The 23,963-nt window shown below is 35.9% G+C and overlaps 3 protein-coding genes across 3 annotated transcripts; 1 reads left to right on the forward strand and 2 right to left on the reverse strand.

The window, feature by feature from the left end:
* Positions 1-2,408: 2,408 nt before the first annotated feature.
* On the reverse strand, positions 2,409-4,885 carry LOC148767965 (protein FAR1-RELATED SEQUENCE 11-like). The gene is made up of 6 exons (XM_088822717.1): positions 4,859-4,885; positions 4,331-4,510; positions 3,710-4,233; positions 3,133-3,636; positions 2,494-2,609; positions 2,409-2,434 (listed from the first exon to the last, which is right to left on the reverse strand). Exons 1-6 carry the CDS (start codon positions 4,883-4,885, stop codon positions 2,409-2,411), a joined length of 1,377 nt encoding a protein of 458 aa, XP_088678843.1.
* Positions 4,886-5,103: 218 nt separating this feature from the next.
* LOC105951043 (transferases, transferring hexosyl groups) lies at positions 5,104-12,044 on the forward strand. The gene is made up of 8 exons (XM_012974435.2): positions 5,104-5,629; positions 6,557-6,662; positions 6,854-6,946; positions 7,030-7,225; positions 7,879-8,060; positions 8,675-8,889; positions 9,938-10,110; positions 11,553-12,044. The coding sequence occupies exons 1-8, from the start codon at positions 5,278-5,280 to the stop codon at positions 11,718-11,720; spliced, it is 1,485 nt and encodes a 494-aa protein (XP_012829889.2). The 5' UTR covers positions 5,104-5,277; the 3' UTR covers positions 11,721-12,044.
* Positions 12,045-17,500: 5,456 nt separating this feature from the next.
* Positions 17,501-22,825, reverse strand: LOC105951044 (terpineol synthase, chloroplastic). The gene is given in 8 exon segments (XM_012974437.2): positions 17,501-17,766; positions 17,769-17,921; positions 18,004-18,252; positions 18,351-18,489; positions 18,560-18,778; positions 18,871-19,264; positions 22,158-22,419; positions 22,531-22,825. Coding segments are annotated over 8 exon segments (1,785 nt in total). The 5' UTR covers positions 22,756-22,825; the 3' UTR covers positions 17,501-17,622.
* Positions 22,826-23,963: the final 1,138 nt, after the last annotated feature.

Below are 23,963 nucleotides of genomic sequence, written 5' to 3' on the forward strand. Positions count from 1 at the left end.
ATTTTTTCACTACCATAAATAAGATTTGGTGAAAAATGGTGAGATCGGTCGGAGATGCTCTAAGAGCATCTCCAAGAGATGTGCTATATGTTAAAATATGCAATATTTTGAAAAAAAACATGCTCCAACAGCTATGTTAAATTTTACAACATGGACTAAATTTTAAGTTTTGTCTTGCTAGATTTGACAAGCCAAAAAGAAATGCTAAAATTAGCTATGAAGCATAACTATCTTTAAACATATATAATATTGTTGGAGTGGGTTGTGTGACAAAGGTGATTTATTAAAGAGTGTTACTATTTGCAGCGAGGCTTTTACTGAAATTGGCTTATTTGCAGCGGTACCTTTTTCATTTTATTTTTTTCAACTTTCAATTTCTCTCTCCTATTCCCAAACACTCTCTAGAAATTCGAATTTCTTAAAAAAAATTCGACATTCAAAACGTACAAACGAGGCTCGATTCCGGTAAGTTTTCGATTTTCTACTACTTGTAATTATTTTTATTTCCAATTTAGGTAAAAACACATGTTTAGGATTAGATCTAGCAAAATTTCGGAAAAAAATAAATAAAATTACGGCACCCGTGTTCTGCAGCACGAAAACTCGAAGAACATTCAAGTTCCCGTGCTCTGCAGAACGGAGAATGCAAGAATTTTGAACTCTCCGTTCTGCAGAGCACGGAAATGTGAATGTTCTTCGAGTTTCCGTGCTCTAGAACACGGGAGCTTTACATTCTCGTGCTCTATAACACGGGATCTTCAAACTGTTTTTTAAATTTTAATTTTCCGAAATAAATTAAAAAAAAAAAAAATTAAAGTTCCCGTCTTGAAGAACACGGGAATTGGAATTTTTTTAGTTTCCCGTGTTCTAGAGGACGGGTACTTCAAAAATTTTGAGTTTCCCGTTCTGCAGAACACGGGAACTTGAAGATTCTTCAAGTTCCCGTGTTTTGCAGAACGGGAAACACAAATTAATTTTTTTATTTTTTTATTTTTTTTTTGATATTATTTTATTTAATTAGTTTTTTTTATCTTTTACAGATGGCACGTCAGGACAAGGAGAAAGGGCTTATGGGTGTTTCTTCGAGTTCGGATAAAGTTCCGAAGATTAAATTTCGGTATGGCGGGGAAGCCGCAGCGGAAGCGGAGCGCATTCGTATGACTGCATCTCACCGTCGTAGGAGAGTTATGGAGCGCGACACTGATTTGCCCGTCGTGGACGAGATTCCCCACATAGATCATAGTTCTAGATCTATGGCGGGTAGCATTCGATCTTTAGGGGCATATTCTCGTATCCCCTACGAGGGACACGAGGAGGAGCAGGACTATGTTGGGAGCGATTTTGATGATGTTCCCGTCCCGGCTACGCGCTCATGGAAGTCTCGATACGAGTTCGACACTTTTAGTGGCCCACTTATGTTACATGGTCCGGCTCCAGGAGGACCGATTGATTGGAGGATAATTCCTAGTTTCAAGAGTCATATGCCTACTACATTTGGGCAGGACATGTAAGTTTAAATATATTTACTATTATATATTTTAAATATATTTATTTTAATATACTTTTTCTAATAAAATTAGAAATTCTACAGGAGCGCAGCGTCGGGCGATGTGAGTCAAGGATTACTGCGCTTAATGATTTTAAGAAACATGAGTTGAAGCAACTCATGGCTCCTTACGGGCAGGATGAGTTAGAGCTACTGGAGGCATCTGGCCTAGACTCACTCGAGTACTTCTACATAAAAAATGTAGACAAGGGACTTATGGGGGCATTTATAGAGAGGTGGTAGCCGGAAACGAACAGTTTCCACATGCCTTGGGGTGAGATGACGATCACCCTACATGATGTTCATTTGATTTTGGGGTTGCGTATTGACGGTCTAGCAGTGCACGGTGATTCTGTTGAGGAGAGGCCTATGTGTGAGTTGTTGCTAGCTGAGGTTCTTGATTTGGACATGGTCGAGGCGCATGCCAAGCTCGGCAATAGTGGGATAAAATGGTCGGAGTTTGTGGAGCGTGTGCGCAGTCGGTCCCGAACTTGTCGGCAGAAGGTGGTAGGATATTTGACGTTTTTGATCGGTATGACTTTGTTCCCCGACCGGAGTGTAGACAGGTTCAAGCCAACGTGGATGAGATATTCTTCCGATCTCGAGCACGTCGGCGAGTATGCTTGGGGTGCAGCTGTCTTGGCTCATTTATACCGACAGTTGGGCTTGGCCAGTTTGGTCAACGTGCATGGTACTCCAAAATGGATGTAGATCCATAGATATAAATGTATCACGTTGCTGGATTTTCAACGCAATTTTGCATGCACATGGAAGTGCATGAGTAACCCACAAAACGTGATCACAAAGAGATGGGTCTTGAAACCCCGGTTTTTTTAGCTCATCATCAAGCAAAATTAATGCTTTATGTGTGACTTTGCATATCAAACCCTGAAATACCGGATACGATGATTTATGCAACTGGATTAAACTGCATTTTGAAAACTCACCCTTGATCTTGGTTAGTTGATACTCAACCCTGGAGTCGAGCTGATATTGAATGGTGTTCACAGCACCGGTAGAAGCACTAATCCAACCCTTCAACGATTTATGAGCACTTTCCACCCTGTTAATAGCCATTAAAATAACAACTAATAATTAAAAGGGTAAATTACACACACCCCCCTGAGGTAAGCTTAAATAACTGTAAGGTCCCTGTGGTATCGATAATTACACTCAGCCCCCTGAAACGTAGTCAGAAACTCTAATGGGATAATGAATTGGATACGTTATTCCGATAGGGTTCTAACAGACTATTGGTTTCAGAAAGTGGTGGAGACAACAAAGAGCTATGGGTGATTTAAGAAATGTTCAGGAATGTTCGGGGAGCCATGTCACCCCATAGCTCTTTGTTGTCTTCACCACTTTCTGAAACCAATAGTCCGTTAGAACCCTATCGGAATAACGTATCCAATTCATTATCCCATTAGAGTTTATGACTACGTTTCAGGGGGCTAAGTGTAATTATCGATACCATAGGGACCTTACAGTTATTTAAGCTTACCTCAGGGGGGTGTGTGTAATTTACCCTAATTAAAAACGCCCACAATATAATATAAAATACAAGACGATAATGAAACCAAAAATACCTAGATGTCGACGTGTTCCCAAAATGCAAAATCTTATTAGTCCATGCTTTGACGAATTTGTGCTTGTATATTAGCCAAGTATCGTTAAGGTATGATATCAATTTGGGGTAACAACCATAACGTCTAACCATTTCCTCGTAATTTTCATGGTAATCTTCTTCTGTTTTTGATTCCACTAATTTTGCCCAATGTATGCGCCGAAATATAAGCCCGTGTTTAGTACTACCAATAAATCTCGATGCATTTTTTTCCACGTTTCTATTGATGTGAAACAAACACAAGAAATGAGCGGAATCTGGAAATATTAGGGGCATTGCTTTGATGAGTCCCAATTCACGATCCGTCAATATCACATTAGGTACCAGGCCCCCCAATGCACATTTCAAACGACGCAAAGCCCATTCATATGTGTTTGCATCTTCATGTGACATGAAAGCAACATCAATTGTAAAATTGTAACCAACAGGAGTGATTCCAATTATTTCCAAAAGTGGCATCTCATACCTACGTCAATACATAAATATCAAATGCAATCAATGTAAAATAGCACAATACTAAATACTAATTAACAACATACCTATTGGTTTTGTAAGTGCAGTCCATCAATATAACATGAGAGAATAACCGCAAAAGTTTCAATGAAATAGGAGCAGCGAACATCAAATCAGTAAGTGTATCATCAGCTTCATTACTTCGATACCAATATTCATATCCAGATTCTTGAAGGTTCGACATCACGTGTTGTATCACAGTCTTCCTCGCCATATTCTCTTTTTTCATCTTCTCAAGTTGGTTGTAGACATGTTTCACACTCGTTGATGTATGTGGATTATCCTTTCTCAATCGATCCATGACTAATGCCGGCTTCACGTGGCTCCTTCTAAGTAACTTCACTACCTCGTATTCTTCTGGTGTCAGACGACTATCCGGTCCTTGTCCGGTAAGATACGGTAGTGTCGGGTGAGTGTGGGTGCCATTTTTAAAATTCATTCGCCATAGTCCATCGTTTTGATTTTTGCTACAGTATATACGAAAAGGACATCCACATTTCTTTGTTCCCACATTCTGTTGTTTTACACCTTCGGTTCGTTTTTCACGTCCCTTCCCAGACAAATGACATCTAATTACTACATACACGTTTTTTCTGGCTTGAAGTTACTATCAATCGATGACCATGAGTAGCAGCCATTTTTTTTGCCCATTCCACTAATTCTTTCCCAGTTTCAAACTCAACACCTACATTGAAATATTGACTGTGATCCTCTGAAGTTGTTGGTGTGTCTTGAGGAACATCGAAACACATGTTGGGATCCTCGTACTCGTTGTACTCTTTGTTATATTCAGTTCTAAACTCATCGTCAAAATCACCTTCAGTACTCTATTAAGATATAACAAGTAATAATTAGTATATAAATCACAATATAAAAAAAAACTGATAAATTTGGGGTTCCCGTGCCGGAGAGCACGGTTGTTCATTGTTCCCGTCCTGCAGGGCACGGGAACCTCACATTTCCGCCCTGCAAGGCACGGGAAAATGATATTCCCGTGCTCCACAGCACGGGACTATATATATATATATATATATATATATATATATATATTTTTTTTCTTATGGTGCTATCGTGTTGTACAGCACGCGGGAATCCCTAATTTTTGGGGTTCCTGTGCTACACAATACGCTAGACCCGATGGAAAATCAAAATTTCCACTACTTTCTTCGATTTACCTCGTAAAACTCGTCAGAATTCGCCATATTGTTATTTGTTGTCGTCGGGCAGTCGATTTATCAAATAAACACGAAAATCTTAATTCTCGACTTTTTTTAATTGAGAGCGTTTTGAGTTTTTCAACAAGTTGAAAAAATTGAAATGAAAAGGTACCGCAGCAAATGAGCCAATTTCAGTAAAAGTCCCGCTACAATTAGCATTTCACTTTATTGAAAGTTTGGTGATTTCTTAAAAAAAAAAAAAAAAGAATATTTGATTTACTGCTGAAGTGAGCAACGAAAAACGGTGTCCAAAAACACTGTTTATTGATATAATTTGTAAATTTTAGAACATCTGTTTGGATATGCTGTAATTGATCTAATTTGTGGTTAAATTAGAAATGAGTTGTACCCTCAGCTTGTACTAGTTGTTTCCCCCAATGACTATAAAATCTGTCCCTAACCGCCGCCTGTGTCCACACACGCGCCTCCTCCTCCGCTACGCAGTCGCCTCCCGACTTCTGATACTAACCCTAATTATCATATGGCGATCCCTTCTCAGCCCATACGACACATCCGCTTCAATAAACCCCCGATGCCTCTCATCATCATCAAATTCCTCAAATCCTCCGCCGGCGGCACTCTTCCCGCGCGTGGGATCGGCGATTGAGAGGAGCATTGTTTGGGATGGCGTTTACTTCACACGCGTTGCGGAGTGCGGATACGAGTACGAGCAGACCTACGCTTTCTTGCCCTTGCTTCCCCTTTGCGCCTCCTTTCTCTCCAAAACAGGTTTTTTTTTTTTAATTACTCTGCAATTTCATGCTAGAAGCTTTATTTACTGAAAGTGAAAAAAATGAGAATGTAAGTTAATACATTGAGAAAGAAAATGAACAGATCAAATTTTAGTTTATTTATTTTGTATAGGTCCTGAACTAGAAAGAGGAAAACTACCTTGCTTAGTGTTTGTTTACTTTTACTGTAACGACTACTTATATACATAGAAATGCCAACGGTCGATAGGTGGAACTTGTCACACATGGTTAGCCTAGTGTGGTTTACGTCTCCTCTAGTATGGTATGGTTTGTTAGCTATTATACGAAAGTGTAGGTTTACTCAATGCAATGCACCTATATGGTTGGCTGCGGGTTTCTTTATCACAAAAAAGTAAAAGAAATGCAGCGGCAGAACCAGGACACTTTTGTTGGGGATTGAGGATTTTAGAGGGTGAACTATGTAACTAAAATAATATAAATTAAAGTATCTCTTATACATAATATTGTCATTAGAACTCCTTAAATTACATATTAATGTAGGTAGGCTTGGTATATCATAAAGTTGCTTGAAAAAGTAAAAAATCTGGGAACAAATAGGTATTGGATAGAAGAAAAAATGTAATTTAAGAAAGAGTAAAGACTTTCACTTTTTATATTTTTTGTTTCTAGTTATGGGCTTTAATCGGAATTAGGGATTGAGATTGCAAGAAAAAGGTTTCAAAGAATTGATTTTGATAGAAAATTCATTTCAAAAGTATTAATAATATTTTTCAAGAGGGGCCAATAAATTAAAATTTAGAATTCAAAAAATACAAACTCAATACCAATTATAAAAAAAACTGGGGGGGCCATGGCCCCCATTCCTCAACAAAGTTCCACATATGTAGAAATGCATATTTCACAACTGTAGGGAGAAATTATTTATTTTGTTATATCATTGCAGTTTTTGCTCCATTGGTACCTGTAATTGGATACAGGGCTGTGCTCGGGCTATCTGGCTATGTGCTCAACAACATTGCCTTTGTTTTTGCTGCATTGTATCTATACCGGTTAGTTTCAACTTTCAAGCTGCATTTACGGGTCATTAAGATTTTTTGTTGAATAGATGCTTTTACTTTATTGTGATTAGATATGCTAAATCTATATACGTATACTGGTTTCGATTTCGTTCTCTAGTTTGCATAATCTTGCATTTACCTTTCTCTCACGTCTCTTTCGTTTTTATTCGTACTTTTCACAGGCTTTCAGTTGTCGTTTTGAAGGACAACGAGGTAGCATTGCGAGCATCGGTTTTGTTTTGCTTTAACCCAGCTTCCATATTCTACTCATCAATGTATATTCTGAAGCCTCGTTTCTCTCTCTTGTAATGCCCAAAGTCGAAAGAATTATAGTAATAATGCTACTTCATTACTGCAGATATTCCGAGAGTCTGTATGCTTTCTTTTCATTTGGAGGATTGTATCATTTCATGAATGGCGCCTTTAATTACTCAACCTTCTGGCTTGCACTCTCTAGTTGTGCACGGTCAAATGGGGTGCTTAATGCGGGCTATATTTGCTTCCACGCAATGCGACAAGTTTACGAAGCTTTTTTCTCCAAAAAACGCGCTTATGTGAGTATTATCCTTTCATTAATGGCATGTTGGATAAATTTTGATTTCCCACCTTTGTTGCTTTAACTATATTCGACTAAGAAGCATTTAAAATTGGGTAAATTACAACCACCTCCTGAGGTATGGTCAAATTACGACAACCCCCCTCCTTTTTGGATAATTACAACCACCCCGCTCAACTATAAATCTTCTTACACGTCCAGCCTTGCGGTTTCAAATTTAGTGGAATCTTTGATATTATATGGAATATTGTCACTTTTGTTCCCGTTCTATCTCATTCTAACTCCACATTTTGAAGCAAGATGATCATAATATGTGTTTTTTGGCTTGTATATATATCAGATTGTGGTGCATCAGAAACTGTATTTTTACACAAAATGAGTACAGACTAGAGCACATTCCACGAAATCTAGATGATTATGTTGAATTTGACACCATAAGGGTGGAAGTGTAAGAAAAGATCATAGTTGAAGAGTAGATGTAATTATCCAAACAAGAGGGGTTTTTTTCGTAAATTGACCATACCTCAGGGGTGGTTGTAATTTACCCTTTAAAATTCAAGACTTACTTTCGACTACCGACCTATCATATGTTTCATAGTTTTTTTTCTCGAAAAAGTTTTGAGAAGTACTTTTAATCTTTATGCTTGCCAGCTGGTAACACTGAAGATCATTCTTGCTGCGGGTTTACGTTCTGTTTGCATCTTTATCCCCTTTATCTCCTTTCAAGCATATGGATATTTCAATATTTGCTTGGGTCGTTCTGTGGGTGAAATGAGGCCTTGGTGCAAGGCAAGACTTCCTTTACTCTACAATTATATTCAAAGCCACTATTGGTATGTTTAACTTATTGTCTTATAAATTATTTTATTTTACCGAATACGATGACATTTAGTTGCTATTTATTCTTTTTATATTTCGTGAAGATTAACTAGGGATCAGGCCCTGTTTTTAAGTATTTGCAAATTCAACTTTTGCTTCTTTTAAAATGAGCTGCTTTGAGCCACAATCTTGAAAGCAGCTTTGCATCAACTTTTTTGGGCTTAAAGATGCATTGGACACATTTGCACCCATGTTATTTTTTATCTAAATCAAGTTTTAAATAAAAATTTGAGATATTTTATCAAAAAAGCTGAAAAAGAAAGTTTGTTTTGCACACACATCAATTAATAAATTAACTACTTAAAGTCATTTTTTCATGACATTTTGCGAACGTTCATAACTTTTAGGAAGTTAATTATTCATTCTAAATTTGGTGATCGTATCTGAACAAAAAAATTCTTTGTTGATCGAGCATATTTACAGATTATCAACTAGTGCTCTTTAATGTTCCCACGAGCGAAAGATTTCTTAGTTGAGTTTGACATTTTTCCATTAGGTACTATGAAAAATTCTTTTCTGTAATGTTTTTATTTGATTTTTTGTGATGTTTGTTGTTATTTTATGCCAGGGGAGTGGGCTTCTTAAGATATTTTCAAGTTAAACAATTGCCGAATTTTCTTCTTGCATCACCAATACTGTCTCTGGCAGTTTGCTCGATTGTCTACTATGTGAAGCTATGGCCTGAGGTTTTTCTCTCTCTTGGTCTCCGAGCACCAGTGTCTATGGGGGTCGATGGAAAACAAAGCAGCACTTCAAAGAATGAAGCTCGTAACCCATTGCAAGGTATGCATTCCTTGTAAGCTTAACAAAGACTATTTTGTGCACGGGTATCTTATGGGAATCGAGATTGCGATGCCAATAGAGCAGGGTAGTTATATATCCTTCTAATAATCCATTTTATGATATGTTGCTATTTAAGCTGAAGGCTAGATTTTTGTCAGCAGAATAGAAATTTATCGTGATAGAATCAACGAGCATGGCAATATTACAGTGTATGACAGGTCGGTTTAGAGGCTTAATGATTTTAAAAAAGTACGAGCATAATGATTGGCATTGCCTGCAATTCTTTCTCTTCTACCTCCACCATATATCCATTATTATGAACTTGTATATCCCTGTATTTTTGTCGGTGCATGCTCGTTTAGACATTGAAAGTGTTGTGTCTGGTTCAGCTCATCGTGCTGGGCTAAATATTTTAGGAAGTTTGTATTTACGTGCTATAGTCAAATTGTAAAAGCAGTAGATACTTTCACAATTTTTGGGGTCACATGTGCAGTTTTCATGAAAATCCCACTGCCATTTTGAGTAGTGGAAGTAAGACGAGACTCGTATATCAAAAACAATACCATCTGTTTCCTGAATCATTTGAGCAGTAGAGGTGTATTACTTGTGGCTTGTGCCATAAGGACATGGATTGCAGCTTTACAATTAGAAGGTCAAGTTAGTCTTTTCCTACGTTCACTTCTCCGTGTTTCGTAGGGTCCACTATATCACAAAATGTGGTTTATGTTGGAGATGGACATCGAAATGTTTTTTTAATTGGCTATTTCAATTGTGCATGTGTATCCTTGTTGTTTCGTTATTAAGTCCCTGATGCTCTTAATTTCCAACAACCTATAGTTTCCGATGCCAAGTTTTCCCTAGGTGAAAGTTAGCTTATTGTCAAAAAGATTCAGTCAGGGCGGCCATACTTCGCACTTATTTAACAGTTATTAGATTTTCTCACTTAATTCTGAATGCCCATCACTTATTTTGACTTAAAAGTAGCAATTATCTTTGTTCATTCTAATGTGAGGCATTAACATCTCAATTGACTGATTATCCAACTCAGATGACAGTACTCTCGGACTAAGACGAAGAGCTATCAAAAGAGAAGATTTGGTTATACAGCCATCAAAAAGTGAAACGTCAGACGGCCTACATTACGATCCTGTTGTTGTTCTTCCTTTTGTTCTGCACTTGAGCTTCATGGTCGCAACCGCATTTTTCGTCATGCATGTTCAGGTCAGCCCAAACTTATTTTAGCACTGTCGTTTCTTGAACGGGTGCATTTTAGTATAAAAAAAGCGTTTTTACATAATATGCTAATTTTATTATATTTCATTATGTTACCATGTTGAAGTAATTGATGCAGATAGGTCCTCCTTTCCACCTAGGAAGAAATATGTTTGATAAATTTATAGGGATATATACTTAACATCAAAACTTGGAACTTGCCTAGCAGGAAACAGACAATAAGTAAAATGAAATGATTAATTTGAATAAGCTTGACTAGTCTTTCGCAATTTGAAATGATTTTTTTTGACAGTCAATATAATTTGGTTTTCTAGGATTCCACGGCCCAGATGCTAATCTCAATCTAATTGATTGGTATATTTGTTTACTTCGGCCTTTTGTTTGACGTCACTAGCTACATTGTTTTCGGATGTTTGGTTGCACATTCCAAATGGGCTGGCAAAAGTGGCAAAACTTTTCTCACATATTTTTCTGGTTAACTTTGCTAAATATATCACGGATTTTTCGTGTTAACTAGACTCTGTAATACCTACCATACGCAGTTCTTGTTTCGGTAATTCTAGGTTGTCCAATCCCCAAGTAGTGGTTCCAATTAAACGACCAGATGAGTCGTAGCTGTCAAAATGACTAAGAAATTTAAATCTGATTGCTGATTATCATAATCCATTTTCTATTCAAGTGCAAACATTCACGAAAATACTTAAAATAGTATAAGAAATGGAGAAAATAAATCCAATACGGAATAAGGAAGAGCTAGTTGTGTTTTTGAATTTCTTGAGACTGTTTAAAATATGAAAGATAAGTGAAGTTCAGGTATGTCCGTGAAACTTTTTTCCGTTCAGGGGGTAAAGCGCAAAAACGTCCAAAGTTTAGGGGATTTTTTGCAGTTAACCCTAATCAAAAGTATTTATTTTAAATGCGATTGTTTTTAAAATAGTATGGTAATAAGACTGTTCTTTCATATTTTAGCACCATTTCTTCCTTTGCTTGTTGCACCTTTGTATGATCCGCTTCTGACTGATTATGCGCTATATATATATATATATATATATATATATATATATATATATATATATATATATATATATAAAGCTTAGATATATGCATGATCGTCTAGTTTTCGGCTAGGCACTAAGGCATGTTGTGGTTTGTCCTGTGTCCATGAGAACAAATAGAATTAGAACTAGGAAGAAAACCATCTTTGCGCCTCTTTTACCACTGATTTTAGTGGGCTGATTCTTCTTTATTTGTTTTAGTGTTAGTTCTATTTCAGTTTCTTCTCATGCGTTTATTGATTACGTCTATTGTAACACTGTATTAGCAAATTTACTTTTGTTGATTTCTTGTTAACATATGCGTTTGTTGATTGCTTAATGTTTATATAGCATGTATATACGCCGTCTCATGGGTAAAATCATGGTTCTTGACAGGTTGCAACTCGTTTCTTATCCGCTAGCCCTCTTGTGTACTGGTTTGCGTCACTTATTATGGGATCTCCTGGTATTGGGAAGAAATGGGGGTATTTCATATGGGCCTATTGCGCGGCTTACATTTTCCTCGGCAGTTTACTTTTCTCAAATTTCTATCCGTTTACCTGAGATGCTGCTGCTGCTGGATAATTTTCTTGATTTGATATTATTGACGGTGGTATAACTCTCGGTGGGGAAGCCAGTGTAGGGCGGGGGCCATGGCCCCATCTCAAATTTTAATTTTTTACTACTATATATGTATGTATGTATAGTTTTTTGCATTTGCATTGTCCTCTTATAATAAATGGATCTAACAAGTAGGATAAAAAAGTTATGAATTGTAAACTTGGAACTAGGAGCGAATCCACCCTTGTGAAGTGATGGAGTCAAGTCATCCTCAATTGTAAAAAAATCCACGGTATTACGCCTTTATATCTATTAATTCCACCAAAATCTTATTATTTAGTACACCTAAAATTCAGATAAATGCAAAAAAAATAATAACTTTTCTTTTCCTATCTTTTGTTTTTATACAAAAAAAATCGATTTTTTTTTCCCGGGGCACTGTCCCGAACCCCCAAAAAATCAAGTCACATCATGTATCAACATCTTAGATTCACCATTATTTCCATTCATTTTTTTATGTTATTTTTTAATGCATATTCGGCCTCCCAGTAATGAAATCCTGCATTCGCCACTGATAACTCTGTAACTAATTTGTTATTAATGGTATTAAATGATGAAGCTTGCTATTTGCTAAGCACGTGTCTAGTAGGCAATAGCTACCATGGGACGCAACTCTAAACACTACTTTGGTCTCGTACGCGTAATGGTTTCATCTTCAACAATTGAGTGTATGCATGAATGTTTGTTGTCTATATATATGAAAGGTAGAGGTAGGGACGTAGGGGCTAGCAGCTAGCCCGTTTCTGATTTGCCTGCTGAGGCCATAAAAAGGATGAAAGTTGCGAAAATTACAAGGAATATTTTATTTGTATGAATAATAATTTAGTGATAATAATTTAATGAGAGAACTATTTGGGGTCCTTTGAATACTACTCCCTCTGTTTCAAATTAGTTGTTGCTTTAAAGAATTTTTCTTAGTCAATATTATTAGTCAATTTAGGCATCGTTCGGTTACCTATATTGGATTAGATTGGATTAGATGAGATTTGATTAACTTTCTACTGGCTAATTAATTAATTAGTTAGTAGCATGTTCGTTTTTTTAGATTAGGTCTTCTATTAAATTTGTTAAATTCAGTTATTATATATGAATTGTCTATAAAACCAATTAGTTTAAAATAATAAGATATGAATTTAAATTCATCAAGTAAGAATCAATTTTTTGTTCATGGAAATAATGTATTTTCCAATTTCCAGAAATATTTAGTTTCGACGTAATATTTCTAAATATTTTCTAATCACATAATTCACATAATCCCATAATTCACATATAAACAATTAGTTATGCAAGGATTGTTCTAATTTCTAATCTAATAAATTTGTACGTACATGTGGTAAAATAAAATACTAATATTTTACAGAAAATGTGAGGTGTTACAATCTTCCTTTGTACCTTTTTCACTTAGTTCGGGATAACGACTCACAATTTCATTCTCAAGTTCCCACGTTTCCTCGTCCGGAGAATAATTTCTCCGAAGGATTTTGACTAGGCGAACATTTTTGTTTCGAGGTTTCCTAACCTTTCGGTCTAATATATGAGAGGGTTCTTCGGTAAAGAATAGGTTCGGGGATAAATCGATTGGTTCGCTTTCAAGAATGTGGTTGGGATTAGAAATATATTTTCGGAGCTTAGACACATGACATACATTGTTGATTTTGGACAGTTGAGGTGGCAGGGCAAGGCGATAGGCTTGGCCACCGATTCAATCTAGGATTTTGAATGGTCCGATATATCGAGGGCTTAGCTTTCCTTGTTTTCCGAATCGCACGATTCCCTTGAGTGAAGCGACTTTTAAGAAGACATGATCGCCGGCTTGGAATTCCAAGTCTCGTCTCCTTTTATTTGCATATTTTTGTTGGCGGTCTTGGGCGGTTTTCAATTTCTCCCGAATATTCATGATTATGTCGATGGTGTTTTTTACTAGCTCGGGTTCTTATAACTTTCACTCTCCTACTTCGTCCCAATGGATTGGAGAACGACATTTTATTCGTACAATGCTTCGTAAGGTGCCATTCCGATCGAAGATTGTAAGCTATTGTTGTACGAGAATTCGATGAGTGGTAGACGGCTTTTCCAATTGCCACCAAAATCCATTATACATGCTCGACGCATATCTTCGAGGGTTTTATCCTTTTCAATTGTCCGTTGGTTTGGGGATGTACGCCGTACTAAAAGCTAGATGGGTTCCCATTGTTTCCTGCAAGCTTTTACAAAATTTGGAAGTGAATCGGGGATTTCGGTCGGAAATGATTGATATCAGAACTCCGTGGAGTCGGACGCTTTCTCGGATATAGGGTTTGGCCAACTTTTCGAGACTAGAAGTAGTCTTAACCGGTAAGAAGTGCGTGGATTGGTGATCGACTATTACCCATATCAAGTCAGATCCTTTAAGCGTCTTAGGGAAACCTTGGACGAAGGCCATGGTTACTCTTCCCCATTTCCATTAGGGAATAAGGTTGGATTGTAGAAGTCCCCCGGGCCTTTGATACTCTGTTTTGATTTGTTGACAAATTAGGCATTCGAATACGTATTTGGCTATATCTTTTTTTTCATTCCTGGCCACACAACTTCTTCAAGTCTTGATACATTTTGGTTTCACCCAGATGGCAAGTGTAGGGGGTTTTGTGTGCTTCGTTGAGAATTAATTAATTTATTTCGTTGCTTGCCGGAATGCAAATTCTTCCTTGAAATTTTAAGAGTTCGCCATTGGTCATCGAGAAATTTGGGTTTCGACCGGTTGCTAAGATTTCTCGGATTTTAGAAGTTGGACGTCATGGTCTTGAGCGGACTTGATAGTTGATTCGAGTGGTGGTTTAATGATCAAAGCAGGCATGGATTTTTGACTAAGAGCATCGGTCACTGCGTTGGCTTCACCGGGATGGTAAAGGATTTCGCTCATAGTCCTTTACTAATTCAAGCCATCTTCTTTGCCTCATATTGAGCTCTTTTTGAGTGAAAAAGTATTTGAGACTTTTGTGGACGGTGTAAATCGAACATTTTTCTCCGTTGAGGGCGAACACGACTGCCGCGAGTTTCAAGTCGTGCGTCGTGTAGTTCTTTTCATAATATTTTAATTGTCTAGAGGCATAGGAAATCACGTTCCTATTTTGCATTAGGACGGCTCCAAGTCCATGTTTGGAAGCATCACTATAGATCACATAGTTCCCGGTTTTCTCAGGTAGAGAGAGAATTGGTTCGGGTCAATCGAAAGAGTGGAGCGGCTACCTTGGAAAAGTTCGGAACGAACCATCGGTAGTAGCCCGCAAGGCCGAGGAAACATTGGAATTCTCCGACATTCCGAGGGATTGGCCAATTACAAACGGCTTCAATTTTCCTCGGATCGACGGATATGCCTTTTTTGGAAACATGACCAAGAAAGTGCACTCTCTTTAACCAAAACTCACATTTGGAGAATTTCACATAGAGTTGGTTCTCTCGGAGAGATTGGAGCACTATTTCCAAATGTTTCTGATGTTCTTCATCGTTTCTTGAATTGATTAAGATATCGTCGATGAATACGAATTGATTAAGATATTTTTGGAAGATTCGATTCATAAGGTCAATGAAAGCAGCCAGAGCGTTGGTTAGACCAAACGACATTACTACAAATTCGTAATGGTCGTAACGAGTTCGGAACACGATCTTCGGAATATCTTTCTTCATGATTTTCAATTGATGGTACCCAGAACGGAGGTCAATTTTGGAACAGACCGTGGAGCCTTGAAGTTGGTCGAAAAGATCATCGATTCTTGGCAAGGGGTATTTGTTTTTTATAGTGACCTTGTTGAGCTCTCGGTAATCGATACACATTCGGAGGGTTCCGTCTTTCTTATACACGAAGAGGACCGGGGCACCCCATGGGGAAAAACTAGGGCGAACAAACTTCTTATCGATAAGATCTTGAATTTGGTCTTTGAGTTCCTTTAGCTCTAGAGGCGCCATGCGGTCGGGTGCCTTAGAGATAGGAGTGGAGCCGGGGATCAAATTTATTTCTAATTCGATTTCGCGATCAGGTAGAAGACCGGGGAGATCTTCGGGAAAGACATCGGGAAATTCACAAATGGTTGGCACTTTGGAATGTCGGGTTTATTTTCGTCGAAAGTTCCCACTATATATGTCGACCAAATGAAATAGGTGCCCTTTTTTGCTCGCCTTGATGGCGGAAATGATAAGAATCGAGGGATTATACGATCTTCAAAATTCAAGAAAACTTCCATTTAGTAGGGAGAAACGAACGGTTTTGTGAGCACAATTGATTTGGGCGTCGAATTTTGTCGAATTTTGATGACCAATCTCATTATGCTTTTCTCTCTTTTATTTTCCCAGTCTTTTCTCTTCTCCAAGCTTTCTTTCACCCCCTTTGTCTTTGTCTTCTTTGCTCTTGGGGTGCTTTCGCCGGTCGTTGCTCTCTATTCGGCGGTCAAAAGAGCGATGCACCCACTATTGGCTTCGCCTTGTCAACGCAATTCTCCCGCTTCTGATTTTGAAGGATTTCGTTCGCGGGTTGGAGAGTGACCTCGTTGTTGGGATGCGATAGGACTCCATCAATTCTTGTCGGCGTCTCTCTCCTTGCATCTTTCTGTAAAGGTGGGGAGTTGGAGTGATGGCATCAGAAGTTAGGGGTGTTTTGACGACGTTCGGAAGTGTGGCGGTTGAACCCTAGGCGGCGGGCATATCGTGATTTTGATGGTGGTGTTGCAGATTATGGTTTACATTGTAATTTTTTTGCGGTCAGAATATGGAGGCGGAGATGGTGATGGCATGGTGTGGCGACGACGTGGTGACATGGGGAGCAGATCTAGGATTTTTGGGGTCGATTGCGCGTAAGACAGCGCGGGTGGAAGAAATTCGCGGAGGTTGGAGCCTTAATCGACTATGTTTAGTAGTCAATTAATGTTAATCGACTATGTTTTAGTACTCGATTAAGGTTAATCAACTACATTTTTTAATTCATTTTTGAATTTTAATTTTTTTTTCTTTATTTTACCACACATAGTTGGACTCTTGGGGGCTTAGATGTAGTACATTTTGTTCTACTATTTTCAATCCACTATCTGATGTGTATAAATTAATTAGAACTTTTGTGTATTTGTTGTTTTGTAAAAAAATAGTTGATTTTAATTTTTTTATAGTTGTTTTTTTTATTTGTTTAAGTTGGTTATTGTTTGGATTTTTCTGTTGAACCGTGTTGGTTTCATTGACTGTATTGCGTTTGTCTTTTTTAGTACAATTTCATTATTTAACCACGATTTTAGTAGTCAGTTCGTTAATCTACTATGCTTTAGTGATTAATATACCTGACACAAGAAAAAAAATGTTTAAAAAAGAAAAAAAAAAGTTATATAAAAATAATAATTTTTTTAAAGAATAAAATAATAAACAAAAAATGAAGTTTAATTTATTAAAAATAAAGAAAAAGAAAATGAAAAAAGAGAAAACGATAATGGGAATTGGTGTAGTGGAAAGAAGACAATGAAAGGGCAATTTTAGATTAGAGAGAAGGTGAAAGGAGCAAGTGTTTATCTCAAATAGTTTGGGATTTTCTAAAAGAGCCTCATATATAAATGGGATTCAGTGTAAAATAGTGACCCGTTTTAGTACCCTTGTTATATTGAATTGTCAAGAACCTACCCTATGTTATTTTATTGGCAAAAACTCCCCTATGATTTAATATTTTTTTTAGCAATTTGTACCTCTGTTTAGGGGTTGTGTGCTAAAACAAATTGAATCACATACGGATTTTTGTCAATAAAATAACATAGAGCAGTTTTTTAGCAATTCGATATAACACAGTGGTCTTGATTGCAATAAGCCGTATTAGTTATACTAGCTTGTCAAACAATGTTTACACACAAAAGGGCTCAAACAACAAACTTATAATACGTTCCTTCATCTGAGGAAATTGAATTCCATGCCCATCTCCATGTTGATACATGTACTGTGCCATTCTCCCTAGATCAACCGCACTTCTCACAAAATCTCGTTCGAATGCGAATCCGTAATAACTCGTAATTCTTCGTTCATCTCTTTCCACGTCTCATTTATCAAACACCTTACATACTCTTCCGCCTCTTCTCTACCAACACCGCTTTCATTCATGTAACACTCGATCGATTTCGGAACATCTCCTCTTTTCATCTCATCCTAATAATTAAGTCAACAAAAAAACATTTTCTTATGATAATGAAAAATATTAATTATCGGCACTATATATATATTTACGAACCGGTGATGTTCCAAGGTCGTTTGCAAGGCGTAGAATCATTGCCGAAAATCGAACTATGTTGTGGTATTCGTACAAGCATCGAACGGCTTCTTTGTTTATTGGATTCGTCACAAGAAAAAATGCATGAGAGAGTATTACAGGAGCAGATATCGAAATCCATGCATTGTTGATGTATTCTTCGAGTGTCGGTGTGTACCCTTTCGAGTACCACTTCGCCTCTAGTAGATATGCCATGCATAGATCTGCCCACTGCAAAATTAAGTTTATATATAAATCAATAATCAAATATTTTTTTAATTTGGAGTAAATAACTACTATTAACTAGAAATTAATATAATTCTAATTACTGATTTTCTCAAATGTGGGATGACGAGAAATCGTTGTTGTTTGAGAACATTGTACGACAATTCGTCGACGAAGTTGTTGAGAGCTAGAAAACACATCTGCATATAGTGCGGGAGTTTGTCGATTCCTTCAATGTCCCATCTGAAAAATAATAAACAAACATTGAATTTTTCTAGCTAGTTTTAAAATAAGTTTAATTAATTATTCGGACCTTTGAATGACGTCATTGAAGATCTCTAGTTCTTCCAAAGTACCGTAAACATCGAATATATCGTCGATTATTGTAATAAAGACATTGACCTTGGTTGCCATGATTCTTGAATATCCATATTGAGGCTCGAACAACCCACCGATGGTCCATAGGTAATTCTCGATCAACCTATCCCTCGCGAATGGTAATATTTTAGCAAGCCCTGTTTCCTCCCACCAACTTTATACGAAACTCAAAAAAAATTTTGCTAATTAGAAAATTATGTACTATAGATCTTGAAAGAGGAGTTTGTTGAGATCTAAATAATTCACCTTGAGAGATGTTTGAGTTCTTTTTGGTGCTTTGCTTGAACAATGTTGAAGTCGAGTTTGGCAAGCTCGAGCATAGTTGGATTCATGTTTGGTTTTTTCGCATAGAATTGTTCGATGAACCATCTTGCATTTGGCCTTTGAACCCTCCAATGAATTGGGAGCTCCAATGCATGTCGAACGGCCATTAATAATAAAACATCTTCGTCATCAACTCGATCAAGTTTTTTCCGCAATAAATCGGCAGCAAATTCTCTAGCTACCTCCAATGTGCTTTCGCCACGTCTCATCAGAAAAGAAGCTTCGTAAAGTTGCAACAATCCTTCGGTATTAATATTGTCTCCAAGACTCGCCTTAAAAGAATCACCGGACTCGTTCTTGAAACTATTAAACACATCTACAATGTAGTAAAAACTAAGAATCACCTTCAAATATAATTAAATTAAGGGTAAATAACACTTAACCCCCTTGTGGTTTGAACATTTTGCACATGACCCCCTTATGGTATGAAATTAGGCACATAACTCCCTTGTGGTTTTGAAATTTTGCACATGACCCCCTTATGGTATGAAATTAGCACATAACCCCCTTGAATAGAAAATTGGAAAAGACGAAATTACCCCTATCAAGTCAAAAGTTCTTGTTTTAATTTAAAAATAATTATTCTATAAAATTAAGGCCTTAATGTACTTTTTTGTAAAATGAGAAATATAATATATTATTGTGTTTTTTTCTATTTTACCGCACATATAGTTTTTTTAAATTTAATTTTCATTTCAACTTTAGAGAAATGTTTTTTTTAGTTTTTCCAAAAGGAAAAAAAATACTTTGTTTCTTAAAAAAATTAAAGTTCGATAACAGCTATAGTATAATATATTATATAGAAAAAAGTAATATAATAATCATAATTAATGATAATGTTAAAGATTTTCAAATTGATTTTTAAAATCCAATAAATTGTCAATCGTTCAATAACTAATATTTTATACCATTTGTGCTGTAAAATTAAAAAAAAAAACACAATAATATATTATATTTCTCAGTTTACAAAAAAGTACATTCAACTTTCATTTTATAGAATAATTATTTTTAAATTAAAACAAAAATTTTGACTTGATAGGAGTAATTTAGTCTTTTCCAGTTTTCTATTGAAGGGGGTTATGTGCAAAATTTCAAAACCACAAGGGGGTTATGTGCCTAATTTCATACCATCAGGGGGTTATGTGCAAAATGTCAAAACCACAAGGGGGTTATGTGCCTAAATTCATACCATAAGTGGGTCATGTGCAAAATGTCCAAACCACAAGGGGGTTAAGTGCTATTTACCCTTAAATTAAATACACACACACTTATACACATTTATATATGTTCTATCTATCAGGAGGGCATTCAGTCGCTGAGGCATTAGCCACCTTGGGGTGTCAGATCGAGTTGGCTCGTACCTCCACTACAAGGGAGCTTCCCCGAAATATTCAACAAATGATTCGAATGGACCAGTTTGGATATCCATCCTTTCGACGCCATTCTGTAACATAGGGGTGTCATGTTTTTCTCACGTTCCTACATTTTCAGCAATGTCCATTTAATTTTTAATAGTTTTTCATATTAGGCAGATTCTCGTTTATTCGATATTGGGCAATGATGAGATGGTCATAGTTTGTTTGCGTCTATTTGGAATTATCTGTTTTTGGTGCATGGTGCCACATATTTTGCAGTCGTTATACCTATGCCACCATTTTTTTTATGGAACTGTAAGTTGCTCAACTGTAGTAGTGAGGTGAACGGACTATCCCGGTTTTCCCAATTTTTATGTGATCATTCTCATTACTCTCTCTCTCTCTCTCTCTCTCTCTTCTTTAGTTACATGTTTTGCCAGTATTTTTCTATTTGTGGCAGCTGTTATTTTTAGCCAATTTTTGAGTTGTAGCGTTTTGCATGAAACTCATTATGTAATTATTGATTTTTGAGCTAAAGACATGCATGGGTAGGGCAAGTTCTAAGGGGAGGAGAAGTAGACGATCGTCTAAGACCCCTTAATTTTTTTTACAAATTTAGGTCCCCAAATTTTTTATAACCTTTATTTATTAGAATTTATTCAAAAAAATTATACTATATATGTAATTATTGAGTACTCCTAATTCATAAATAAATATTAAATCAACAATTTTAATAATTTCTATAATGCCTCTGATCATGGGCCTTAATTACAAAATTTATAATGTATTAATTATTTATTTTTATATATATGTTCACTTGTTTAGAGTTACTTAATGCAAATTATCGTTTAAAAACGTCGGGGCGCTGCGCCTGAAATCCCGAAAACTTTAACCCCATTATATCTCAAATATCTAGCCTTGCCATTGGGTTATATATATACCTTACAAAAACGAGTTAACATAGAGTTTATCACCTCTTTAGAGAAAATGAGTTTTATTGTAGATGGGCCCCATTTTTTTAATCATCTTCAAATCTCACATGAGGCCCCAAAAAATCTCACCGTGTGTAGGGTTGTGCATGGATCGTTTTTAACCACAACCAATTCATTTTCGACCCATAATTTGTGACGGATAATCAACCATCAACCGACATATTTAAGTTAGGTCGATAATGTCAACCAACCCATGTGTAGTTGGGTCGATAATGGTTTCTAATATACTAAAAAGTTGGTTAGTCGGGTAATATCGGTCAACCAACTTTATTTATTAATTTATTGTTTATTATTTATTAATTTTATTTAAAGTGTTTAATATTTTTAATTTCAAATTTCTATTTTATATCATGTTTATTAAATTATCTAATATTGACCAAAATTCTAAAAGCAATAACTCTAACATAATTATCTAATTTGAACTATTTTAATTTTAAGACATAGCCTAAAATATTTGGACGATTATTAATTGTTGAATTATCTACATTTAATTGCAATACATATGGCGCGTAATGTTTAAAATTTTGTATTCGAACATATATTGCTGAACTAGTCATATTTAATTATAAAAAAATAATGTTGTAACAACTTACAAGTTACAACTAATAAAATATTAAGAAAATATTTCGATGGATGACCCATCAACCAAACCATCAACCGATCCACTAAATTGGTTATCAACCACCATCCAACCCATGTAAATTTGATCGATAACGGTTTTCCATATTTACCAAAGTTGGTTGGATGAATTGAGTTGGTTTTATGGCTGGTTTTTAACCAACCCAACCAACGCATAGCTCCAAGTGTCTGTATGGGTCCAACCCAATCACACACCCAAAATAAAAATAAAAAACCTATTTACCTTGGGAGACGCTAAAACCGTGCTGTCTGAGGAGTCTGAATCCAAGTGCTGCTGAGTACAAATCCCTTTGATAATATTTATTTCCATCATTGTATAAACAACTCAATATTTGGTGGATTTCTTCTTCAAAATGATAAGATATACCAAGCCTCTGTAAATTATCAATCAACTCCAATTTCTGAATTAATATTTGTTCATCCACTAATAACATCTTCTTCACTTGCTCCACCAACTCACAACCCCTCTTCAAATATCTCTCTTCCTATATATACATATATATATACAAAACATATATCAAGCATATTGAATACACTTTTACATTAAAAATTACTAATGATGAATAATCAATATTATGGATATAAATATGTTTTACCTTATATTTACTGGTCAATGACTGAACGAAATCGAAACCCCAAACGGGAGGCTCGTAGTTTCCAGATCGTCGATTAACAGTTGTAATTAATCGAGTATGATCACACTTAACCTGAGTATTGCATTGTAATAAACAAGGCCTAATTACTATTATGCCATTAAAAGCTGGAATAGAAGAAACAAAGCTGTTATTAGGAATTTTCATTGGCCAGGTAAGGGTAGACATGATGAATCAATGTTTCCTTTTCTTTTTTCCTTTGGAAAATTAAAGGGCCTCCTATTAATAAATAATAGATAGAAATTTCACTTAATTAATATTTTATGATTTTCTTTTATATATTACATTTGTCTTTGTTGACCGAACATTATCTTCCATAAAAGAAATTTAATTGCATGTCTTCAATTAATGTACGTCCATCAATAGTTGCCCCTACACACATGCAACTGTTTGTTCAATAATGTTTTTGGTATGCCCAACTTTACAACAATAATTAATGTATGGGTAATATGCCTCGAGCCACTCAAACGAAACATAATTTGAACCAATGGTAAGTTCAAATTCATTTTTTTAATTAAATTCTTAGTTTGAAATAATATATGAGCCACATCTCTAATCAACTAAATAATTAAGGGTAAATAGCAAATAGGCCCATGACAAGGGCACTTAAATAAAAGAAGGACATCCAACTTTTTTGTCTTTCAAATAAATCCAGCTCATTCAAACTTATTTGCAAATAAGGAAAATCATTTTATATATACTATAATTACCCCCAATTCATTCAAACTCAATTCAACTCCAATTTCATGATTTACACCCCAAGTTAGCCCAATTTCATAAATTAACCAATTTTAACCCTAATTTAATTTTGACCCCAATTTTGACCCGCCACCACCGGAGACCGCCTGTCGCCGCCGTTGACCGCCGGTCTCCGACGTTGACTTTTTTTTTTTTTTGAAAAACTTTTTTTCCCATAAATTTTTTTCCGGCCGGTCAACAGTCGTTGACCGCCGGGTCTCCGGCGTTGAACTTTTTTTTTTTTTTTTAATTTTGTTTTTTCTTAAAAAAAAATATTTTAATTAATATTACTGTCTTGGCTGCTAAATTACTGTCTCCGGTAGTTATTTAACTGTCGGAGACAGTAATTTAACAGTAAATTGTCTTTTTTTTTTCTTCAAAAATATTTTAATTAATATTACTGTCTTCGTTGCTAAATTACTGTCTCCAACAGTTATTTAACTGTCGGAGACAGTAATTTAACTGTTAATTGACTTTTTTATTCTTAAAAAAAATATTTTTAATTAATATTACTGTATTCGTTGTTAAATTACTGTCTCCAGCAGTTATTTACCTGTCGGAGACAGTAATTTAACTGTTAATTGACTTTTTTTTTTTTTTTGAAATAGTTTTTCTTAAAAAAAATTATTGTAATTAAT

The sequence above is a fragment of the Erythranthe guttata genome, chromosome 9 (genome assembly GCF_056151865.1).
Source record: "Erythranthe guttata isolate IM_541 chromosome 9, IM_541, whole genome shotgun sequence".
Lineage (NCBI taxonomy): Eukaryota > Viridiplantae > Streptophyta > Magnoliopsida > Lamiales > Phrymaceae > Erythranthe > Erythranthe guttata.

Bases quoted from the DNA above. Each gene is read 5' to 3' on its own strand.
- LOC148767965 (XM_088822717.1), bottom strand. From the start codon at position 4,885: ATGGCGAATTCTGACGAGTTTTACGAG. The intron at 4,234-4,330 runs GCAAAAAAAATG...TTGTCTGGGAAG, and splicing joins GGAAAGAATTAGTGGAATGG to GGACGTGAAAAACGAACCGA. The intron at 2,435-2,493 runs GTGAGTTTTCAA...CCGGTATTTCAG, and splicing joins TCAACTAACCAAGATCAAGG to GGTTTGATATGCAAAGTCAC.
- LOC105951043 (XM_012974435.2), top strand. From the start codon at position 5,278: ATGACTATAAAATCTGTCCCTAACCGCCGCCTGTGTCCACACACGCGC. The intron at 5,630-6,556 runs GTTTTTTTTTTT...ATATCATTGCAG, and splicing joins CTCCTTTCTCTCCAAAACAG to TTTTTGCTCCATTGGTACCT. The intron at 6,947-7,029 runs GTATATTCTGAA...TCATTACTGCAG, and splicing joins TCCATATTCTACTCATCAAT to ATATTCCGAGAGTCTGTATG.